The 14,048-nt window shown below is 43.6% G+C and overlaps 1 protein-coding gene across 1 annotated transcript in view; it reads right to left on the reverse strand.

Annotated features, from left to right (window-relative positions):
- Positions 1-10,238: 10,238 nt before the first annotated feature.
- ENPEP (glutamyl aminopeptidase) overlaps positions 10,239-14,048 on the reverse strand; it is a 58,221-nt gene continuing 54,411 nt past the window's right edge. The window contains 1 exon segment of the mRNA XM_081877453.1: positions 10,239-13,340. Coding sequence (XP_081733579.1) covers positions 13,203-13,340 — 138 coding nt within the window. The 3' untranslated portion in view covers positions 10,239-13,202.

The raw sequence follows: 14,048 nt of genomic DNA on the forward strand, positions 1-14,048 counted from the left end.
AGAGGAGGTTAAGGGGTGATATGATAGCCATGTTCAAATATATTAAAGGATGTCACATAGAGGAGGGAGAAAGGTTGTTTTCTGCTGCTCCAGAGAAGCGGACACGGAGCAATGGCTCCAAACTACAAGAAAGAAGATTCCACCTAAACATTAGGAAGAACTTCCTGACAGTAAGAGATGTTCGACAGTGGAATTTGCTGCCAAGGAGTGTGGTGGAGTCTCCTTCTTTGGAGGTCTTTAAGCAGAGGCTTGACAGGAGTGCTCTGATGGTGTTTCCTGCTTGGCAGGGGGTTGGACTCGATGGCCCTTGTGGCCTCTTCCAACTCTATGATTCTATGATTCTATGATTTTAGTGGTGGCCATTGGGCTTTAAAATTTCTGTGGCACCTTGTGTGATGCCAAAATCCAGCGCACCCCTGCCTCTCACCTTCCGTTGTTCATCATTGTTGCAGTGCCCTTGCGGTACCCTCTTGGCTTGGCACCCAGTGCAGGTGAACCACTCCCACTCCCTTAAATTTGCCTCTGTCCTAACTCTGGCTCAGCCAAGATACGCCAGCATAACTTGCTCAGTTGGGCTTCAACTGGCTGAGTGGAAGCCAGTGGAAGTCCTCCAAAATGGGCATTCTGGGGGTGTGGATGGGTGCGACCAGAGTGGGGGTACATAGGCTAGATCCTAAACCCATCCAGCTTGATATTGTAACCTGGCAATCTGTCATAAGACTATTTTAACGGCTTGCTTTCCCTCTGCCAGGTTTGGGCAGAATAGCAGCAGCTCTGCTGCTGAGCAGAGTTTGGATCTGGACATAGCTTTAGCTTCATTTACAACAGCTTCTGGTGCATCAGATTGCTCCCTTTATCTGGGAGAGCGTAAATTGTAAGTTTTAGCATACAAAGACTTTTGTATGCTTCTTATAGCTCACCGATCAATCGTGTACTTTAAGGTTTTCTACTGATTTTGCTGTCAGTACATTTTGGTAGAAATGTAGCAAGTTTTGGTGTTTTCCAATAAAAGCTTAATTTCTCCAGCATATGGGTGACAACTCACATTACATGACTAGACTTCTGCTGGCTCAGTGGGACCTCCCCTTCCTTTCCTTTCCCCTTCGGCTCCCTATCCTGCAACCTGCTTTGGAGTAGCCGGAGGAGTAGATTTTGAGGGCATGTGAGAAGCAGAGGGAAAGAAGGGAAACTCCCATTGAATGTGCCATCATTTAAAGTTTTAAACAAGCAAACAAAATAGTTAGGTGGTATGCAGTATGATCACATCTAGAACACATGTCTTTAAGCCTCCTTTGGGTTGCATTGTCATTACTCATCTTTTTAATGGAGAGTTTCTTTCTTTCTGACCAGCAAAAGACTCCAAAATTGAAACAAAGCATGACATTTATGGCTCGCTTAGCATATGGCCTTCTAGTCATTTTTTGTAGATAAATATTACAGAAGGGACTTGCTAGAGATCAGATCTCACTTTCATGCCCAGATTTTGCATCCCTGCACATTTGGAGCCCCTGCCAATAAGTACAAAAGATAGAACAGTGGCCTAGATGATGGACTTTAGCAAAATGTTGGTAAGATAAAACTGTTTTCCCTCCCCTCTGCATGATCTTCATGGAAAATAAGTTTTTTTTCAAGCAGACTGCAAATCCACTGAAGCAGTGAAGCAGATAGCCCAGTTTAAACTTGAAGGTTTGGGCATTCTTTGAAATAACTTTGGTTCACATTCATATGCTTTCAATGAACCTTAGAAACTTCAGCAGCTGCTGATAGTCCTCCCTAAATGTTCCTCAATGGAGAAAAATGGGTTATTTATTTATTTGCTACTGCTGTCCATAAAAAAACCTCCAAGCAGGCTATAAATGTAACACATAACACATAAAAATAATGAACACAACAAATAAAAATGAAAATTTAATTAAAGTATTTTTATCTGCTCTAATCCGGTGTTATTGTCATCTGGCTTCCTTGTTTGTGAATTAAAACCCACAAGTTAAAAAAAAAACAACGGAAAGAAAAGAGCACAAACAAGGCTGCAAGATGACAATGAAACCAGAAAAGAGCAGATAAAAATAGCAGCTAGATAAAAACACAATTAAAATCAAATTAGGTTCAAAATGCAGAGTAGCAGAACAACAACAACAACAACCCAAGGCCAAAATGCCTGTTGAAATAAAAGGGGTTTTTCTTGAGTAGTCTCCAAAGATGCATCTGATTCTGACAGAAGAGATAAATAGATAGATAGATAGATAGATAGATAGATAGATAGATAGATAGATAGGCCTCTCCTTAAGGTCTCAACACCTGGGCAGATGGAAGTAGTTCTTCAGATGGCCCAATCCTAAACCTAGATTTCCACAATTGTAGTCTGTAGACTGCCAGATGTCCATGAGTTTTGTGGAGGTGGTCTGCAGAATGTACACATTAAATACACAAATTCAATTTTAATTGTAATTTCACTGCTTCTTTTATTTCTTATATTGTATTATAATTAGGATTTTATGGAATGCAGACTGAAATCAATAAAATACAATATAAGAAAAAAAGCAGCAATTAAAATACAGTTAAAAATTGTACAGCATCTAGCACATCCCACCTGGCTTTTTCGGGGCCACGATTTTGCACAGCATCCTAAAATGCACATTTTGGGGTGCTGTGAGAGCACAGCCCTGGAAAAAAGTGTGTCTTTTGGGCTCTGTGACCTCACACGGGTCATGGGACTTGCACAGGAGCATGGACAGGAAGACACATATTCCAATATTGGAACTCAACAGGTTGGAAGGTATGCAGTCATCGTAAAACAGTGCTGAGCTAGATGAACCATTTGTCTGACTCAGTATGAAGCAGCAAGTTTCCTATGTTTTTGCAACTGACTGTGAGCTAATTCTAGGAGGCCACACAGGGCAGCACAAGAGGCTTAATGCCAACATTGTAAAGAATATTTTCCAGGGACGGTCCTGGAATTACAGAAGCCATCCTGGTTTCTGATTTGAACCTGGAATGTCCTGCTTTTCCTTAGGACGTCCCTATTTTCATCGGTGAAATGTTGGAGGGTATGGAGTTATGCAACCCCTGAGCCAAGGACACATCTGAAGGCAGCCCTGTATAGGGAAGTTTTTCAATGTTTAATATTTTGTTACGTTTATAAATGTTGGAAGCTGCTCAGAATGGCTGGGGCAACCAGTCAGATGGGCGGGGTATAAATATGATGATGGTGGAATTGTGTTTTTTTAAAAAATGCTTTTTATTAAGTTTTCATTTTAAATACACCAACACCAACAAACAAAAACATCAAATCTTTTTACATGTATCCTACTTTATGCTCCATAAAGCCATTGACTTCCTTCCTTCCCTTCCGCAGGTTTTCTTATTCCAATCTTTAATTCACAATTTCATTTGTAAAAGACTAAACCATGACATAAGATTTATTTCAGTCCTGCTAACGTCTTCAAATTTCTACAGTTCTCACTTATATAAACCACAAATTTACTCCATTCTTTTTGGTACTTTGTCTCCTCCTGACTGCGAATCCTATGTCAGCTTTGCTAATTCCGCGTACTCGACCAACTTTGTCTGCCACTCCTTTGCAGTCGGTATCTCCTGCGTTTTCCACTTTTGGGCTATCAGAAATCTAGCTGCTGTCATAGCATACAAATATAGTCTTTGGTCCGTGGATAATGGTGGAATTGGATGTCCCTATTTTCATCGGAGAAATGTTGGAGGGTATGATAGCACTGTGTGCAATCTACACTGCAGAGCTTTTCCAGATCACATCAACTAGCCAGCCGTTTGCAGTCCTGTTTTTGTTTCCACAGGGAAAGCCCGCAGCAGTATTTGGAAGGGCTTCTTAAGAGCAAGCTGCCGTGGCAGAGGTGCCAACCTCAACTTTCATAGTGGGTGGTCCATTGTGAAATCCCCCCAAGGCTTAGGATTTTGAGCTTCCCTGGGCCTCACGGGTAAGATCAAGTGTTTAAAATATTTTACGTGTAATCCAAGACCCAAGACTCTGTTTTGCAGGGAAAGGCAGGTTGAGATTTAACTCTTGTTAGCTCAGATGTTTTCATGTGAACAATTTAAAGAGCCTTCAGCACCTTTGATTTCCATTGAACTGCATGGCCAGTGTTCCGCCACCCCAACAAGTATAAACTTTCATTCAGTCCTTCTCTTCTGTGAGGCGGGCCAAAGGAAGGTGGCTGCAGCACCGCCTATTAACCTGTTTTTGGTGTGCTTGGAGCATAAATGCACAGAAGCTGTCAATTTATTTTCTCATCCTGGCCTTTGGGGTTTTATGAATCATCATCAATACAGTTTCATATGAATTTATGAAACTGCGTAGCACTGAGTCAAGCTAGTTATGCTGTCTAGACCTGAATTGTCTGGCAACCTCTTGTATCCATTGTTTGTGTGAGGTATGCCTTAGTCTGTCCTCTAGGTCAGCCTTAAGGCAAACCTAACCCTGTCCAATGCGATTTCATATGTTTCTGTGCATTGGTATTCATGAGTTTGCTATTGTCAATTCACAAATTCCATTCAGGAAGCGTTTTAGCTATTACTGACTCAAGATCTGGGTGAGGTTATCCAATTGAAAATATAGAAGGGATAATTTCCTGTGCTTCTTGTTTGCATACCTATGAAGATGCATATGGTGGCATTCATAGAAAATTACTTGTATTACACACTCAATAGTTTGAATGCATTGTCCATATACATGTTTTCATGTTTCATGCTTTGAATTTCATGTGCATTTGGGGGGAAATGGGAGACAACGCTGAATGAAAAGTGTCATATATTATGTTTATTGTTTAGCCAGTGTGATGTGGTATTGGACTAGGATCTATGATAAAGGTAAAGCTAAAGGGACCCCTGACCATTAGGTCCAGTCGTGATCGACTCTGGGGTTGCGGTGCTCATCTCGCTTTATTGGCCGAGGGAGCCGGCGTACAGCTTCCAGGTCATGTGACCAGCATGACTAAGCCGCTTCTGCAAACCAGAGCAGTGCACAGAAACGCCGTTTACCTTCCCGCCAGAGCGGTACTTATTTATCTACTTGCACTTTGACGTGCTTTCGAACTGCTAGGTTGGCAGGAGCAGGGACCGAGCAACAGGAGCTCACCCTGCCACAGGGATTCAAACCGCCGACCTTCAGATTGGCAAGTCCTAGGCTCTGTGGTTTAACCCACAGCGCCACCCACATCCCTTAGGATCTTTGATATCAGGGTTCAAATCCCCACTTAGTCATGAAGCCCATGGGTGACCTTGGCCTCAGCCTAACCTACCTCACAGGGTTGTTGGGAGGACAAAATGAGGAGGAAGAGGAGCCATGTGAACCACCTTGAGCTCCTTGGAGGAAAGATGGGACATAAATGTAATATAATATAATATAATATAATATAATATAATATAATATAATATAATATAATATAATGATATATATGGCTTATTTAATACTAAAATAGTCTCTAAATGGCTTGCAAAAATAACAAATTTTATACAAACACACATATAACCACCACCACCAGCTCATTCATTTTGGAAACTTTAGAAAACTCTCTGTAAACAATAGCCCAATCTGTAATCTGGTTTAATCTGGATTAAAACAATTTAGCCTGGACCAACTTTGATGGCTCTCAATTGCCTCTAAGCCCCCATACTTCACCTGAACTGGATTGTAGACCAGACTATTAGCCTTGAAAATGTTGCCTCAAAACAAGCAGCCATTTAGGGTATTGAACAATAAAACCAACATATTACCTCAGCGGTGGCCTTGCTTCTTAAGAGGCAGTCCTCCTTGAATGTTTACAGTAGTCATAAATGCCTAACATTTGAGCAGAGGTTATAAAGTAAATGTTGACACACTCTCAACCCCATTGTTACTTAAAAGGGGTGGTGGTGGAAATCACTATTTGGAAATTTATTTTGATTTCCAAATGAGTCTTTGAAAGGGCAGGACAACCAAAGCTTAAAATGTCCTTTCAGACAAATTATTTTCTTACGGCAGCATAAGTTGTTGGAAACAAGCACTCATAAGCAAAATGTTAACAGCAGCAGTCTAAGGATGGCAGTCAATGGCTGCATACAGTGGCGTAGCGTGGGGGGTGCAGGGGGGGGCGGCCGCACCGGGCGCAACATCTGGGGGTTAGGGTTAGGGGGCGCAAATCCATGGGTTAGGGGGCGCAAATTACTTGCCTTGCCCCGGGTGCTGACAACCCACGCAATGCCACTGGCTGCATACATACAATATCTCTCCTCCCAAGGAGGTTTTTAAGCAGAGGTTGTGAATTGAGGACCCCCCCACCTGCTTAGGGATAAATAAGACACAAGGACACGTATATTTTAGGTTAATGGGCTAAAGAAGGCCACAACTTTATTGGTTACAGCATGTGAGTGGTATTGGCTTAGGCATTGGATCAAACAATCTATATATGAATCCACCCCGCTCAGCGGGGAGTCATCCGAAGGTTAACAACCAGTGGGAGGAGCTTGTTGATGCAAATACAACCGGAAGCTTCCCCTGATGTCACCGGGGTTTTTGCCATGGCCCTAGCCACCCGCAGGGCATCGGACAGGATCCATGACCGCCGGATTCCTTTAACAGAATACCCAACAAGGGGAGGGGTAGGTGATGGCCCTCCAACACATGACACATATTCCAATGCCTAACCGCCACTGCCCGAAAAGTTGTGACGATTTGCTACGAGGTAGGCAAAAAAAACAAGTGGCTGTTGCCAATTTGCCAAATGGATAAAAGTTCCGATCAGGCCCCCTGGGCAACCAGGGCAACCAACCAAAGTCCATAGCAAGGTTAAAAGCATAAATATGACCTAAAGGGAGGGTGGGCGGGTGATTTGATGACTCCAGGCAGGAGCATGAGGGCACAGTGCTGCTGTGACCGCTTGAATGCAGCTAAACCCTGCCCCCAAGCCAGCCCAATTGGCTGGCTGACGGGCGCGGCGCGGCAGGCGGGAAACTGACCCAGGGGGCCGAATACGCCCCCTGCCATCGTGGGAACCAGCTCCCGCTCACAACTCCTCCCCTCTGGTAGGAGGAGAGGCTTTAACAGCCATCTGTCATTGATGCTTTAGTCGAGATTCCTGCATTGTGGGACGTTGGACTAGATGGCGCTTGGGTCCCTCCAGCTCTAAGATTTCATGATTCTACCTTGAAAGCACGTTTGAATCACCTTCTTTTCCTCAAAGAATTCTGGGTACTGTAGGTTACTGGGAACCATTGAGGGGTGAGCTACAGTGTCCAGGATTGCTTGAGGGAAAGAATGTGTTCCAAATGCACTTTAAAGGTGTAGCATATACATAGCCAAACTTAGAAAGAATGCTATTTACAACTGATTTTTCTAGAGCCTGGGAGTTTTCAGAAGCTTTTGAATGAATGTCATTATATTTTCCTTTACTGTTGCACTCATCCCCTCCCTCTCTCCTGCCTCCTCCCGATACTTCATTGTTTGCTTCAGAAATATCTTCTGAGTTTTGACTCACAAGAGCTTTGGCTAAGCACTGAGCTAATATTGACTAATATTTCAAAATAAATTGCTCCTTCTAGTGAGGTCACAACAGAACCAATGCCTGTTAGGTGTGACGGTACCACTCACTTCTGCGTTGTTTTTATGAACCTACAATTCCCCCTGCATGAATTATATCCAGAGCTCTCTTGTGGGGTTAAGATTTCCATTGGTGTCTATCTGCTTCTACATAAACTTATATCCTGCAGCTGAGATGCAAAGAATCGTGCCTCAAGCTCTTTTGAGTCAATGGGCTTTAGGTGAGAATCCCATACTTAGTTGAAAGTAAGCAGTCCTCATTTAATTGAGCAGGACATACTTGTGAGTAAGCATCCCAAGGATAGTGCTGATGGACTTCCCCAAATAGAATCCTGTATGCCTCATGAGATACTGCTTTGGAAATTGAGGGGAAGGAGATATTGAAAGCAGTGGTGTAGCATGGGTTGCCAGTGCCCAGGGCCACATGGAGGGTGGTGGTGGGAGGGAGGGAGGGAGGGAAACGGATGGAGTACAAATGTGCTTTCAACTGCCTAACAGCATCTGGGTCACCCAGGAGATCGCAGCCACAGAGATAAGAAAAAAAGAGTCATTCGTTGTCTGGAGAGGTCACTTTCTGGTTCATATGGAGAAGCCGTTTTCAACGGAGCCCAGGCACGGAAGCACACAGCTGTATTAAGGCAGCACCAGGTGTTGAAATGTTGTGTCCCTAAGAATTTTGCACCCCGGGCAACCACCCCTGTGTCCCCCCCCCACTATGCCACTGATTCAAAGCAGTTTTTGTATCTAGTATGGGGGCCACAACAGCCAAGGTTTAGACACAGCGGCTATGCTATTTATTACTGTCTGTGGGGGGGGGGGGGGAAGGATCTAGCTACTTACAAGCACTTGTGCTAAGATTGATTAAACAGAGGTAACAAATCTATAGCCACCTAGAACAACTTTGCTCTTGCTGCAAAACCTTTGAAATAATGCAGGGAGCAATGAAAGATCTTAAGGTCACCATGGCAGTCTGCCTTTGAAGTATGTAGGCTTGTTGCAGCCAGTGCTGTACAAGTTGCAGATGGCACTTGTTTTCTACTGTTGGAATCTGGAAGGTGCTATGAAATTATTTTGATATAAGGCCTATTTCCCGTGGCTTTATGGGGATGCAGCCATTGTGCTGTTACCTTTGTGATTTGATTGGGCAGGATTGTCTAACCCTTTTCAGGGCTGCATTCACCCAGGAGACAAAGTGTAAAAGTGCAGATGCCTAATAGTAGTAGTAGTATTTTTAAATAAAAAACCCCTCAGTTTTTCTGTGTACATTGTGTTTTGGAATCACAAAAGCCCTTTGGCATTATGGAATCACAGCAGAAGAACTATGGGTGTAGTCAGTGTGTGTATATATGTGTGTGTGTGTGTGTGTGTGTGTGTGTGTGTGATAGTGTAAGTGTGTGTGTGTGTGTGTGTGTGTGTGTGCATACTAGAGTTGCCATATTTTGAAGAGCGACAAAGAGGACACATCTGCCAACTTCTACTTTTAACTATGGATCTCTGTGATGACTCTCATCATGAAAAAGAGGACATGTCCGGAAAAAGAGGACATATGGCAACATCATCATCATTATTATTATTATTATTATTATTATTATTATTATTATTAGAAAGTTTTTTGTGGCAGCAGCCCTTGGATGTCACTGGAAAACCTCTTGACATTATGACATCACAGCAGGAGACCCTTATGATCACTCAGTATTTCTTTTATTTATTTTTAAAAAGACAAATTGGGGAGGGATTGGGGGATCACAAAAACCTCTTGGGAGACATATGTGTTGATGAAGGGGGTACATTCTTAGTCACGCTCAATTTGAGACAGCTTTTACCTTCCTCACCGAGAAAAAGCCTTCTTATCTAATTGGTTTTTGTTTGTTTGTTTATGTTTTGATGAAGTACAATGGTACCTTGGGTTAAGAACTTAATTGGTTCCGGAGGCCCATTCTTAACCTGAAACTGTTCTTAACCTGAGGTACCACTTTAGATAATAGGGCCTCCCGCTGCCACCACACCACCGCTGCGCAATTTCTGTTCTCATCCTGAAGCAAAGTTCTTAACCTGAGGTACTAATTTTGGGTTAGCGGAGCCTGTAACCTGAAGCCTCTGTAACCTGAGGTACCACTGTAATGATGACCTGGTACATCTCTGAGTACTAGTTGCTAAGAATGGGGAGATTTCTATTGTGCTCAGCTCCTTCTCGTGGGCTTCCCATTGGCTGCTGTGAAAACTGAGTGACGGACTACGTGGGTCCTTTGGCCTGATCCAGCAGGCTTTTATGTCCATTTTGTACTACTGGCTGGTGAGAATAATCATCAGTGCTGGCTGACAGAAATCCTCTGTTAGGAAACCCACAGGAAAATCAACACTGAGTTTCATCTACCAAAATTCAGCTGCCTTTCTATAATCAAAGCAAGCCATGACTGGTAAGGAAATTGTTTACTTCCCTGTGTCAAAGGGTTTCTGTTGTGGGTTGAGACACCAGGCCAAAAGCCCCTTTATTCTTTCAGTTCTTGTGGCATCGCTGATGCCAATAGATTGGATGAGACCTGGGGAGCGGGTGAACCCTGCTTCATTTAGAGGTGTGTCTATTTTGGGGAAATTTGCTGGATTGCAGGGAGTATTGGGCTATGTCTATTTGTCTGTCTTTGCCAATGCTATTTTTGGTGCACTCAGAAATAATAGACGCCCAGGTCAGAACTTTAAAACAAGTGAACAAACACAGGATTCTTTATTGTCATCAATATCTATACAGGCATATATTTAACCAAACGAAGACCTGAAATGGATTAGTTTGATTGGGACATTCTGGAATTCTGGCTAGGATGAAAAAAAAATGGATCCACGATAAAACGCTGCTGTGCTATTATTTGACTCTGATTAGTGGCTTGCAGAAAATCGGACAACAAATGGCCACGACAGTTCCTAGTGCATAAATAATTATTGAACGTTTATCTGTAATGACTTCTCTTTGCCACTAGGGGCTGCTCTTCCTACATCATGATGAAAACTGACTAGACATTTTGCATTCTTCACCCATGTTAGTTAATTCCTGCCTTTGTTTACTAATTTGATTTGTACTCCTCCTCATTATGGTGTTTTTTCCCCTTCTAGCAAATTTGTGTACACAACATTGGCTTTGGACATTTAGAACCACGAGAGAGTTGGTTATAAGAATTAGACAAATTCTTTTTTCAAGGACCAGCACGATACAGTGGATGGACTGTGTAGTTCGGCAGTGAGTGACCCCTAAGCATATCTGTCAACTTTCAGATTTGAATATAAGGGATCAGCAGCCTCGAAAATAAGGGATCAGCAGCCTCACCTGTCCTGGGGACAGTCTACGGGATATCTAACAATCCGGGATAGCAGCGGGAAGCAGTGGGAAACGGCGCTGGAATAAGGGAATTTCCCGCAAAAAAAGGGAAGGTTGACAGCTATGCCCCTAAGGTGCTTCCAAACTAGCTGCTTTTGATACTGGCATTATTTTCTGGCTTGAGTTCTCCAGAAAATGCATAAGGTTTTGCAGCCAAAGTGTTACATTTTCCTTGTTAACGTTCTCTCTCTCTCTCTCTCTCTCTCTCTCTCTCTCTCTCTCTCTCTGTGTGTGTGTGTGTGTGTTTTCTTAAGAACCCAGAATGCTAAGGAGTTTATGGGTAATAAGCAGGCACACACAAGAGCCAGTACCATCAAGCATGAATTAGTTTAAGCATCCCAAGTTGGGAACTTGGTGAGGGCACAGCTGCCACACTGTAGTGAGCCCCCTGCTGCCTTCCCCCTCCCAGTGGGCCTGGGATAGCTCAGTTGGTAGAGCACAGGACTCTTAATCTCAGGCTTGTGGGTTCGAGCCCCACGCTGGGCAAAAGATTCCTGCATTGCAGGGGGTTGGACTAGATGGCCCTCATGGTCCCTTCCAACTCTATAATTCTATGACTCTCAGTAAGTGGCAGCAATGTGCAGTACTGGGACGCCAGGTGAGCAGCACCCCACTACCTGCGTTTCCCTGCTGGTCACTACTGTTGCCAGCAGCATGGCCAACCATCAGGGGTGATGGGAGACGCAGGCAAAGAACATCTGGAGGGCACAATGTTGGCTTACCCGGACTTAATACATAGCAGGCAGTCTATTTTTCCTTCATTACTTAATTGGGTGGGGAAGCCTAATTTTCACTGTGAAGGCAGCATGCAGGAAAGGAAGGTTTTCCGTTCCTGTGCTGGACTGGAAATTTCAGAAATGTTTTCACTATCCTGGTGCCCTCCAGATGTTTGTTTGTTTGTTTAACAGGTAAATTATAAAATATGCCCTTAAAATTACTGATGCAACCAGATATTGAAAAAACAACAACCAGCCTAACATTAAAAAAAAAATAAATGAGCAGTTTTTCAAAGATATACATTAGAAAATAAAATTACATGTTAAAATACATGCCAAATTTACAGTTCTGGATAGGCTCACTTGAGCAAACAAAATAAAGTTTTTAGCAGGCACTGAAAGCAGTGTGGTGAAAATGTTTGCCTAAGATCAACAGGCAGGGAGTTCTAACACATAGGAGCCACCACACTGAAGGATCAACTCCTTGCAGGTGCAGAATGAACAATATGCGACACTTGCGCTCTCTGGACATGGCTGTGTGGGTAGGATTGGAACCACCATAACATAGCGCTCATGCTGGCTGGGGCTGGTGGAAGTTCAAAATACCTGGAGGGCACAAGGTCAGTTAAGGCTGCCTTTGGGGTGAAATTGCTTTTGGTACCTAAGTCTTGTGGGGAGGGGCGATCTCCATTCTAATCTTAGTAGGTTTGTGCATTAAGGGAGAAGCTACCCCTTGCCACACACTGCCTTTAGAGGGCTCTCCCACACCTGTAACTAATTAAGGAAAAACAAGATACATAGCTGTCTGCTACATAATTTGACTGCATGTTACATTCAGGCCTGAAATCCTTGAATGTGAGACCTTCTGTATGCCGATCAGGTACCCTCCCAGGGAGCTATGGCTTCGCCAGGGTCACTTGGGCAACACGCAGATACCACAGTCTGCTTTGCAGTGTCATTTCACTGCCCTGCTATCATTACAAAATGCTGCAAATGATTGGAAATAATAGGCTACCTGTATATGCAGTGGAGGATAACGTGTTTGAGGATGGTTTTACAAAGCATGAACGTCCTCTGAGGGAGAGAAAGTTTCTCATCTAATTTTCCTCAGGAGAGCCAGAGGCAAAAATTCTACATTTGGAATGGATCGCTGTTAAGGTACGTTTGGAAGGGTGGCCTGAGTACATGGAATAATGTGGGTTTGGGATAAACAAAGGACTCGTTTTCAAAGGAGTGTGCGTCTATGTGTGGTAAGTACACACACCAGTGATCCTCACAAAGAAGACTAGGGTAATCTAATGAGCCATGTGAGCATGATAATTTTTCACTCTATAAGCAGCCCCACTAATAGGAGAACAAATGTATTAATGGACATTCGATGTTTTGAGGAGCTAGCATTGCCGTGTGGCATATTTGAACATACATTTCAATAAATTACTCTATCCCCGTGTTGTTTCCTTCTGACAGAACTGGCAGCTTTATCAGGGTCTGAAAGCAGGATTTCTACAAATCCTCATTTTGCTGTACTTTGAAAGTCCTAAAGATTAGTTTAGGGTACAAAGGATGATCAAGTCTAATTCGGAAACCAGGCTGCGATCTCTTCTCGGTATTGCTTTAACCATTCAATGTTGCCCTTCACCGTTTCAATACTCTGAGTCCTGGAAGATGCTCCAGCTCCAGCATTAGGATATTTCTCAAAGAAGTTTTCCATCTTAAGAAAAACAACAACAACAACCATGTGCATTCATTTGCATGATAAAACTGGTTTGCTAGAAGATGAATAATTGTCTAACTTATCTCGGGTCTGCATATCAGATACATGTGAATATACAGCTGCCCTGTGCAATTTGAAACTGGGCTTTGCAACCATTGGCTTGGGTGATATGCATCTGAGCCACAGAATGAATGACAGAAGGACATGGCTACACCTGCAGTGTGGATCAGAGCTGTGGATCATCTCATCACATTTTATCATGTTGTAACCCTCTTCCTGCCGCTGTATCTGGGGACAAATGACGCATTTCAAGGTGTTCAGTGACTGATTGGGAACGTCCTACTACAGTGGACGCTTGGGTTGCGAACATGATCTGTGTGGGAGGCACATTCGCAACCCGCAGTGCCGCACCTGAACACGCACAGGTTGCGATTCGGCGCTTCTGCACATGTGCAAAGCGTGATTTAGTGCTTCTGCACATGTGTGAGCGGCAAAACCCAGAAGTAACCCGTTCCGGTACTTCCGAGTTTCGGCACGTCCGTAACCCAAAAACGCGCAACCTGACGCATCTGTACCCCGAGGTATGACTGTATTTTCTTTCTTGAAACAAACAAGCAAACACACACTGATATGGGAGTCTCCAGTTGAGACAGGAGCTGCAGCATGAAGCAGAGGGGTGGGGGAGGGGACTGTTATAACCTTTTC

This window comes from Podarcis erhardii (genome assembly GCF_964252035.2).
Source record: "Podarcis erhardii genome assembly, chromosome: 9".
In the NCBI taxonomy this organism is placed as follows: Eukaryota; Metazoa; Chordata; class Lepidosauria; order Squamata; family Lacertidae; genus Podarcis; species Podarcis erhardii.